The sequence below is a fragment of the Choristoneura fumiferana genome, chromosome 25, assembly GCF_025370935.1.
Source record: "Choristoneura fumiferana chromosome 25, NRCan_CFum_1, whole genome shotgun sequence".
Classification (NCBI taxonomy): domain Eukaryota; kingdom Metazoa; phylum Arthropoda; class Insecta; order Lepidoptera; family Tortricidae; genus Choristoneura; species Choristoneura fumiferana.
This window is the reverse complement of record NC_133496.1, coordinates 10335451-10346307: the sequence shown is the minus strand read 5'-3', so window position 1 is coordinate 10346307 and position 10857 is coordinate 10335451. Positions and strand designations below refer to the sequence as shown.

The 10857-nt window shown below is 33.4% G+C and overlaps 1 protein-coding gene across 2 annotated transcripts in view; it reads left to right on the top strand.

Annotated features, from left to right (window-relative positions):
• Positions 1–798: 798 nt before the first annotated feature.
• The window catches only part of LOC141442086 (uncharacterized), a 55070-nt gene continuing 45011 nt past the window's right edge, over positions 799–10857 (top strand). For both annotated transcript variants that reach the window (XM_074106999.1, XM_074106998.1), the window contains exons 1-2: positions 799–875; positions 5302–5750. In XM_074106999.1, the coding sequence (XP_073963100.1) occupies positions 5315–5750 (436 nt within the window). In that variant the 5' untranslated portion in view covers positions 799–875; positions 5302–5314. The remainder of the gene's footprint in view (positions 876–5301; positions 5751–10857) is intronic.

Below are 10857 nucleotides of genomic sequence, written 5' to 3'. Positions count from 1 at the left end.
CGGGTTCCTGACCTCAAGTACAATAATTTATAAGTACCTAACCAATGAATCGGAACGACTAGGAAAACGCAAGTGAAATTCTATATCAAAAACCTCGAGTTATACGCACTGAAGTATCTAATAGAAAATTTTACTGTGTGTCCGTCTAAATACTAGAAGTCTAGACTTAAATCAAAAGTTACGAAATAAAATTAAAAAAATATGTACTTTCGAGCTTTCTTTTTAATTGATCATTTAAAAAAAATACTAACGTATTAGAATAAATAAGTTGTTTAAAGCGATTTTACCACAAATAAGTATATATTACTCACACATCGTATAAAAATCGCGGAGAGCAACGTAGGATATTAACAGATACAATACAATACAATACAATATAATAACTCTTTATTGCGCACCAACACAGTAAGCAGTACAGAAAACACAGGTATATACATAGAGATTTTTCTAAGGTAAGCAACAGGCGACCTTATCGCTTCAGAGCGATCTCTTCCAGGCAACCTTTACAATGGACAAAAGTACGGAATAAATTTTAGCAGGTGGTGCAATTTACAGTAGATTTAAGTACAGATTTTTTAGGTTGCTATTTTTTTTTATTTTTTTTTATGCTTATTAAAACAGTGACCGAGTGAACCCACACGTTAAAACGAGTTAAGTTACGGTTTCGAAATCATTCGGATCATATTTAGTTGTGTCTCATTGGTCGGCTGATTTATTCTAGATCATTTAAATAGCGAATCAGGACCGCGCACTTGACATTGGTCCGTTGGAACTCGGAGCGTGCGCATTCCATTTATGAAATTGTTTTTTTTTTTCTTTTTTGTGCAGTGAAGTGGTATTGGTTATTGTGGTTGACTGTCTTGTGCCATTGAAAAGTAAGTTTCATAGTTTGTGGGTGCAGAAAGTTTTTTGTATTTTAAGGACGTGAATTTGAACGTAACGGTTGAAGTGCACGAATATTTGTGTATAGTACTTTCATTGTAGCATGGTGCGGGTGACAGCTATCAATATCACAAGACTAGAGAGTCAAAGTGTCGAAACTTGGGTCGATAAAACTAATAATTTAAAATCTTAATAATAATTAATGTCATCATTAATCAGATTATTACGCTAATTTTGATGAGAATATTAGTGAAATTCTAGGTTGGAATATTATTTGCCACTTAAATATGACTATGACGGAGTTTGCAAGAATATTCGTTATTTACCAATTAATAAGTACCGATATAACGCAAGATCCATTAGGTCCCACCTCTAAACGAGTCTCTGGTGTTACGTTACTTGCATGTTACGTTTCTTCACTTAATTGTGCTTTGAATTTAATTAATTGATTATAAAAATCTGATAGCCTAAATTTTTTTCGTATAACATTATAACATCATACTACAACTGAAATATACTTCCATATATTTAGACCGCAGCAACTTTTTTTGAGTAAAACGAAACGTCCATCAAGTGTCACCCGCCCCAATGTTAGAATGAAAGCACTGTGAATGGAATTGAAGAGTGTCTGTTAGTTAAATAAATATTTATTATAAAATATCACGGGACACTTGACACTAATTAAACGATCCCAAAAGTAAACGCTGAGACTGAGCCCATTGCCGCCTACTTACGTGGAATTGTTTTTTTTTCTGTGTAGTCTTATTTTCTGTGGCAATAAATGATTTTATTATTATTATTATTAAAAAGCGTGTGTAACGGTTACTAGGCAATGCATACACACTTAAATAGATAGATAGGTACTTAAATATTAAACACCGAAGATTCCAGAATAAATATTCGTATTAGCCCCGACCGAGGATCGAGCCCGGACCTAAAGCTTTGCAGTCTACGTTTTTAACTACTGGGGCAGTCGGTCGTCAATTCATGTACATTTTGACACTAGTACGTCAACGACATAAATAAGTGATCATTTTTGTACCTTGTCGCTTTCAGTCGGGACAAGGTACAAAAGTGATCACTTATTTATGACGTTGACTGTACTGTATATGAAATGACTATCAGTTCCATTCCTTAACTCATCGTGGTCTAAATGAGAAATTGTTGTTTCTGATAAAAAATTGTTTTTGTTCATAATTGTCAGTATCCGCTTTAAATACAACTGAAAAGACAAATATTTCCAAAGTATATTTCCAAATAAATTTGATGACACGCTTTATCGAAGATAGTAAAATAAGAGGTTTTCTCTTATTTTCTACAAAATAATTCACCAGTTTTCATTCTCTTTTTATTACCTCTAACACCTTCAATTAAATAAAAACTTTCAACCCTTCAACTGCCAACATCTTAATTTCATTTCAGCATTTAGCTCTATTAAGCAACTTTCCAGTTGACACTTAGATTGCTCACCCTAAGAAGTGTTCAAGTTTATGAAAGTGTTAATTTAGTTGGAGTTCGAGATGACATTCAAAAGTTAAATTATGCAAACTCACGACAAGACTTAACGAACTATCTTATTCTCGCAATTTTATAAAACATAATGCATAAAACGAAACAAACCAAAAGCTAGTCACACTTGAACAATAAGAGTTCGGCGTTTTTTAGCATACAGTCAAGGAAATTGAGTCACTAACCAGGGTGGAACCTTTTTGAACGAAAGAAAGAAGGAAAGCAAATGTGCCAACAATTAGGTATGTATATAATATTACAGAAGAAAGATACCTACTCTAAAACTAAGTTCACTTACTAACTATAATGCGGGTTCTGTAAAAGTGTAACTAATGTTTTGTTGACATCCCATTCATCTGAAATCGATTATGAAAAGGTTTCACCCTGGTACGTGCTTAAGTTCCTCGACTTAATGGCGTATTGCATTCTGTTATATATAGTAAAAAGTGTACGACCTCTCAGAACACGACAAAGCGATATCTACTCTGCTAAACATGTTTCTGTCTTTCGTCAATTTTTTTCTTCGTCAATGCTCTTAATTTAGAATAAAAACTGTACAAAATAAAAGTTTTAAAAAGTAATTATGGCAACCTCTTTTTATTTTCTTACACTTGTTATAAAAAATACACGTTTCCATGATAACATGTACGACCTAAATAACATAAAAATCAACGTAACAATAATTGAAAGGGTGGCTCGATTTCTTTGCTCCCAGGTATATTTTCAATAACAACAAATAAGAGGTACGTTTATTGTTTATTTTTCCAAGAATCTAAGACAGTCTCAAAGACATCCTAAACAGAAAATATATAGTAAATAATGCAAATGATTCAATTGAAAATAACGAGTCAGTTATTTTCCTTATTTTTCCCAATTACTTATGTCTGCTAGTATTTTACTATTTATATTAAGTAAAAACCAAAAATAGTCATAGTGTTTAATCAATAGACGCGCATCCGCACCAATTATAAGGCTTTTTATTATTATTATTTGAATAAGCAGAATTTGTGCGTATTAATGAAATCTAATAATGGGATTCATTCCTAAATAAAGAAATATTATATTTTTATTACTAACACAGGTAAGACCTGAATGTAGCATTTTTTAGTTCCTGTGTACGAGGGCTTAAAAGATCAATACCTCAATAATGGCTGAACCGATTTTGATAAAACATGTCTAAAAACCGTCGCTAGAAATCTGATTTCAAATTTAAAAAACCGCATTCAAATCGGTCAACCCGTTTAAGAGCTACGGTGAGACAGACAGACACAAACACCTTACTTAGACATTAACACATACCTAGAGTTTTCACAGAGGCGAAATATCGCTAGATGGCGTTAGTATCGCGAGGTAAATGAGCCAATCGCAAGCAAACTTCAAACGTCAAATGTACCTCACGACACTAACGCCATCTAGCGGTATTTCGCCTCTGTGAAAACCTTCATTATCAGGGTGAATTCTCGCTTCTTTGTCAATTGAGCCGTGAAGCAGCAGTGCTTGCACTGTTGTGTTTCGGCGTGGAGAGTAGCAGCCGGTGAAATTACTGGCATTGAGTATCCAATCTTAGGCCTCTAGGTTGGCAACGCATCTGCAATCCCCCTGGTGTTGCAGTGTCTTGGGTGGTGGTGATCTTTATCATCAGGAACCACTTGCTCGTTTGCCATTCCAGTTTGAATAAAAAAAAAAAAAAAAAAAAAAATTTTACAGTCTTTTTTTTTCATTAAAGTAATGACGATGATAAAAAAGGTAATTAAATAAATAAATAATATCACGGGACAATTCACACCAATTTACCTAGTCCCAAAGGCTTAGCAAAGCTTGTGTTATGGGTACTAAGCAACGGAAATATAATTATATAGATATATTACATACTTAATACATATGAAACACCCAAGACCAAAGGCAATGAAATTGGCAAAAGTTAGTTTATAACCTGGATTAAAACGTAGAATACTTCTTATCCCGATATTTCCACGGAATACGGATAAAATCTCTAAATAAAAACCGCTGGGCTTAGAGTCGTGAAATTTGGTATGTAGGTAGCTGGACGTCTGGAATAACACATAGGCTACTTTTAATCCGATATTCTCACGGGATAGGGATAAAATCTTGAAATTTCAACCGCTGGGCTTAGAGTATTTAAATTTTGGACATAACTCCATTGAAGATAACGACATAAATTTTGGGAATTCCCAAGGAATTTTATAAAATCCCAGAATTTTATATGTATCAGATCGAATAGTTTACGCGTTAGAAGCCGCGGGTAAATTTTAGTTAAATATGATTTTTACTCAATTACGGCAGGGCAAGAATACCGAAGTATTTTTATACACAATCTTTACAATCATTCTTATTTTGAACAATTAACACGAGCTCCATTTTGTTATAAACACAGCTCCATTTTGATCTTTTGATCTATAATTCTCTTTAGACTTTATGTATTTTCACCCGTTCAGATTAATGACATCATAGCATGATACAGCAGCTCATAATATACTATTAAAGTGTCATGAAACTTTAATACTGATGGCCTTTGAAAGTTTTTAATGAAGTTAGTTCAAAAGTGGAATAAGAAAACTTTACACCATTGCAGTAAACATAACGTGAGAAAGGATTTGAAATAAAACAATGACAAAATATCTGAAAATAGTTAAAGTTAAGCGCAATAATACTGGTATGATTATTTAGAAAATTTATAGTATGGCTAAAATAACTCAATTAGAGATTGAAAGAAGTGGCAATCAGCGTAGCAATGATTAAAGCCTCAGTCAGGTTCACGGTGACTGCAGGCCTCCCAATTGAACAATGGGGGAGTCGTTTATCCAACAGTGGACGCTGAGTGGGTGATAAATGATGATGAATAAATAAAATAATATCCCGTAAATAAATTCTCGATTTTTTCGTTTCCAGGTTTGCACCAGCCATGTATCCTAGCTCATCACCTCTTATAAGGCTCATCATCTTATTCATCACATTCTCCAATATAAGCTGCACAGAAGATGGCTACTTGCGTTACGTTAAAGATGGTTGTTTCTTACGAGGAGAAGCATTATCATGTGTTAAATACAAAGCCTTGAAATTAGCTAAGAGAACTTTATTTGGCGATAACATGAACACAAATGAGACAATTAAAGCTAATCATATGATCAGTTTCGTTCCACTAGACCAAGAGACTTTAGATAAGTTAGAAGTGAAGAAAGAAGAAGTAGATCTTAGCGAGCCGAGGGGATTTTTCTCGGAATGGGCGGAAGTTACTAAGTACGCTGTGAAGTTGGTGAAGGAGTTCTTTAGAGTGAAAGGAATAAAAGTGAAGCTGCCCGAAGGTGCAAGGACTGTGGAGGAAGATGATGTTGATGATGGTAAGTAGAAAACAATGGAATCAGCAAATTAATACTTAAAATAATACTAACTGTATAAACATTTTCGTTAAATATATATAATGTTGATTTCTATTGACAGTGAATTAAACGATGTGTTGCTCTGTAAACAAAGATTTATTTAAATGAGTTACTTATATTCTATAACAAAACAACACCTTTAGGCTCTGAAAGTAAGGAAAACCTACCTGTAAACAAAGAAACGACATTTAACGTTTATTATTCACAGTGTCAATTACTTCTTAAATCTTTTAACAATAATCTAAATAAATTAACTACGGCATTTACGTTTTCGCCATATCATTCTTTTTATAACCTCTCAAACTCTTCGTATTGACAGCACTGTTTTATCGACGGGACAGTCTGCTTTACCGACTATACAAACTGCTTCAGCCACAGTACCGCGCTGCTTTACCGATAGAGTGAGTCGCGACAAAATTAAAAAAAAGAAATGTTATAACTATTTCTTTACATCTCCCCCACAAGGGAAGAAATTTTCTTTAGCAAAATTTCCTTCAATTACACTCATAACTCTATACTTCGTCTTCTTGATATTCTATTGTAAGACTGGTATCAATTTTGTGATATGGAAAAGATTTGATTCCATTTTTTTATGGCCTGTATCTATCTTGTATATTGAATTTGATTTTTTTTTATAAATCCTATATGGTCCAATTCTTAGTTCATCCAACTTCCTCCTGTTTAACTTATTGCCATTTTCCACATATACCATGTCCCCTACGTTAAATTCATAGTATTTTCGGTTTTTATCGAACATTATTTTGTTATAATCATGGGATTTTCTGGTGTTTTCAAGGGCAATTTCCCTGTCTCTGATCCAATCACTGTGTGACTTTTTTTGTGTTAATTCCGCGGGTAAAATTGTGACATCTGTACCATGTAAAAGATAGGTAGGTGGAAAACCGGTAACTGAGTGACAAGTTTCATTATATTTCTTAACACACTCATGAGCTATGGTTGTCCAAGCCTTTTTTTTTACGTCTTCATTTATCCTACATCTAATTTTATTGACCAATGTTTGGTTCAACCTTTCATTAAGGCCGTTTGAGAATGAAGCATTCACTGCTGTAAATACCATGGTTATCTGTTTGTTCTTTAAGAATGTCTTAAATTCTATGGAATTTATTCCTGGGTATTGGTCGGTTAAAATCATACCAATGTCCTCTACGTCCGGTATGCTCATGACCAGTTTTACAAAATCATTAGCACTCTGAGTTTTCGATGTTAAGATGAATGCATACCTAGTAAAGTGATCTACCAAAAGATGCAGATATTTCTTTGTAGATCTTGAACCTCCGAAACCTCCAATTGTGTCTATAGACATTATTTCAAATGGCTTTGTGGCAGGACCTAGATGTGACATAAAGCCAAATTTTTCGTGTCCCCTTGATTTGTTCTTAATGCATATTTCACAAGACCTGCAAACTGTTCTTATGTTTTTTGCCAAGTTTCTGGTTGTAAAAAGCGGGCTCATTGTCCTCTGCATCTGTCCCATCCCGATATGACCTAAGTCTTTATGCATTGTTTTTAAAATCTTTATGCTGAATTCTTCCGATATAACTATTTTGTCTTTTTTTTTTACCTTTTTGAAGTAGATCTTGTCTTTTTCTATTAGCTTGTTTTTATTTTTTTGTATTTCTTCATTTTTCTTCTGATCCGTTAGAATATCGTCCAGTTTTATAAAGTTCACGACTTTGAGTTGCTCATCTGTGTTTTCATTTGGCTCTAATACGGGATTCCTGCTAAGGCAGTCTGCTTCTAAATTCTGTCTTCCTGGTGCGTATATAATTTTAAATTCATATTGTGATAGATAATATATCAAGTCCCCAAGTTCTTCGTCAGTTCTTGATTTCAAATTCATATTTTCTAGCGGTTTATGATCTGAATAAACCGTGAATGTTTTTCCTATTAACCAGTATTGCCAATACTTGACCGCTTCTTTAATGGCTAGGCATTCCAAATATATTGCTTTTTTTTTCTTTTGTGCTTCATTAAGTTTTTTTGAAAAGTATGCTACTGGTTTTTCCTTTCCATCGGGCTGTACTTGTTTTAAAATTGCTCCAACACCTTTCAATGAAGCATCAGTGTAAATATTTATAGGTAATTCTTGGTCAAAAATCTCCAGTACTGGTTGAGTACATAGCAGGTTCTTTATGGTATCAAATGCTTTTTGACATTCTTCTGACCAAACGAATTTTTGGTTTTTCCGTAGTAAGTTATGCAATGGGTCCAATATTATTGCACTCTTAGGTATATATTCGTGGTAAAAGTTAATTTTTCCTAGGAATTGTCTTATATTTTTTTGCGTTTTTGGTACTGGGAAATTCTTTATTGAAATCAAATTATCTTTAATTGGTTTAACTGAATTGTTCTGTATGATATGACCTAGATATTTTACCGAGTCTGAGGCAAATGCGCATTTTGTAAATTTTAGCCTAAAACCTTCTGTCTTGATGGCTTCAAGTAATTGCGTAAGATGTTTCATATGCTCAGCAAAAGTTTTTGAAAATATGAGGAGGTCATCTATGTAGTTGACGGCGAAATCAGTAAGCTTGTATTTTCTGAGTATATTACTTAAAATCCTTTGGAAAATTGCAGGCGAAGTCTTAAGTCCAAAAGGTAGACAAGTCCACTGGAAATGTCCCTCCTGGGTTACAAATCCTGTTTTATTCCTATCTTCAATTCGCAAAGGTATAGACCAAAATGCAGAGTTGATGTCTAATGTAGTAAAATAACTACAATTTCGGGTCTTCATCATTAAGTCTTCAATTACGGGAAATGGCTGAGCTTGAGGTATTATTATTTTATTTAAGTCTCTGAAGTCTATGCATAGTCTGGATTTTCTGTTATCTTCTTTTTTATATGCAAGAGTAACCGGTGCACCAAATGGACTGTATGATTCCTCTATTAGCTTATTATCTAATAATTTTGCAATTTGCTCTTCTATCTCTTTTTTATCTTCTATAGTGCATCTGTAAGGTCTCTTACTACAGTATTTATCTACTAATAGGTCTATTCTTGCTTCATATCCATTGACAGTGCCTACATCATATTTGTTTCTGGCAAAAACTGATTCATATTTGCTTATTAAATTGTTAATTTCAGATTTTTGACGTTCATCTAAATGGTTTACTTTCATTTCAAAGTCATCTTCTTTAACGTGTTCATTGAAATTAATTATGGATTTATCGGAAGTTTTAATATTGTGCTCATCTGCGATTTTTATTTTATACTCCATCTTATCTTCGGTAGCAATGCTTTCCATTTTGTTGGTATTTTCACATTTCAAGTGTAGTTTCTGGGTTATTCTCAAGTCTTCATTTTGTATCAACCTGAATGTTTGTATTAAGTCAAGTCCTATTAAAAAATCATATTTGAAGTTTTGTTCCTCTATAATATATACATCCACATTTTCCTCCAAGTCTAAGATCTTTATTTTCAAATTAGTCAAACCACTTGTCTTCTTAACACCATTAATCGTAACTAAGTCTGCTTCATTCAAATTGTTTCCTTTTCCTTTTATTTTCAATAATTTAGAGTTAATTAGGGAAACATTTGAGCCTGAATCATAAACTCCATTTATATCTAATATATCATTTACCAGTAGTTTGACTTTTATTAATGGTGTGACTGCTCGTTTTTTTGGTCCGATTCATTCAACTCCGTTTCGATCACAGAGTTGTTCACGTGTTTAATGAAATTTCTCTTTGTATTTTGCCCTTCTTTTGTTCTAAACCAGCATATAGCTTCCGGGTGATAACGACCAGCTTTATTCAATTTCTCACAAATTTTACATGGACTTTTTTCTTCATTTTTATCATTTGTCCTTGGTAAATTTCCATCTCCAAATCTCCTTTTTACCAGTAAATTTTTCTTATTTACCATATGTTCATACTTGCTTAGCTCGTTAAACAAATCCACTGCATCTCTAAGTGTTTCTCGATCAATTCTATTCAGAATGAATTCTGGCAAACCGGCCGCAATAAGATCTATCAAAGTACCTGTATCAATCGATCTTCTCATATCCAACAGCAGTTTTTCTTTCCGTATGGCATAATCCAGTAATAAACCATCTTTATATTTGAACAACAGTGCATACGTTACCGGGCTCCATCCTTTATTTGCGAATGACTCACAAAATTTGCTCTTCCATATTGACCACTCCGAGTTAATAGTCAATTTGATAATCATGGAACTGTACCAATCTACACAACTTTTGTCCATAAACAGTCGGAGTAATTCAATTTTTTCCTCGTCTGTTGTGACATTAAAGCGGATGCACTCTTTTTCAAAAATATCAATCCATTGTTTTGCGTTTGGGTTCTTGCTTGTAAACTTTTCAATTACAAACTTATCTGCAATAAATTTCAAGTTTTGTTTGTTTGGTTCCTGTGTGTTTTCCAATAATTTTTCAAACAACCTTTCCAAGGAATCCATTCCTTTTGCACTCGCAGCAGTAGGTTGTTCTGAGTTCATTTCTTCTAAAAACTGATCCCAAATTGCAAATTACCATCTTCATCCATGTAGATTTTTTTCAGTTCTTCTGTTAGTGTAATCCAAACCCTTCGTGTTTGATATCTTTTTGCTAAACTGTTTTTAACTTTACTGTAGGCCGGTGTTTTCAATATATCTTTGTGATGACTAGCTGCTTGTAGTGTTTCTGGTATAGCATACACCTTCTCCTCGCTCGTTGTTATCGAGGTTATGGCCAGTATATTAGATTTGCCATCACTTCCCGTAACACCGTAAATTCGAAACGTAGTTTCTCCATTTCTGATTCACACCAATAAACAAAAATGTCGTTTTATAATGTTGATTTCTATTGACAGTGAATTAAACGATGTGTTGCTCTGTAAACAAAGATTTATTTAAATGAGTTACTTATATTCTATAACAAAACAACACCTTTTAGGCTCTGAAAGTAAGGAAAACCTACCTGTAAACAAAGAAACGACATTTAACGTTTATTATTCACAGTGTCAATTACTTCTTAAATCTTTTAACAATAATCTAAATAAATTAACTACGGCATTTACGTTTTCGCCATATCATTCTTTTATAACCTCTC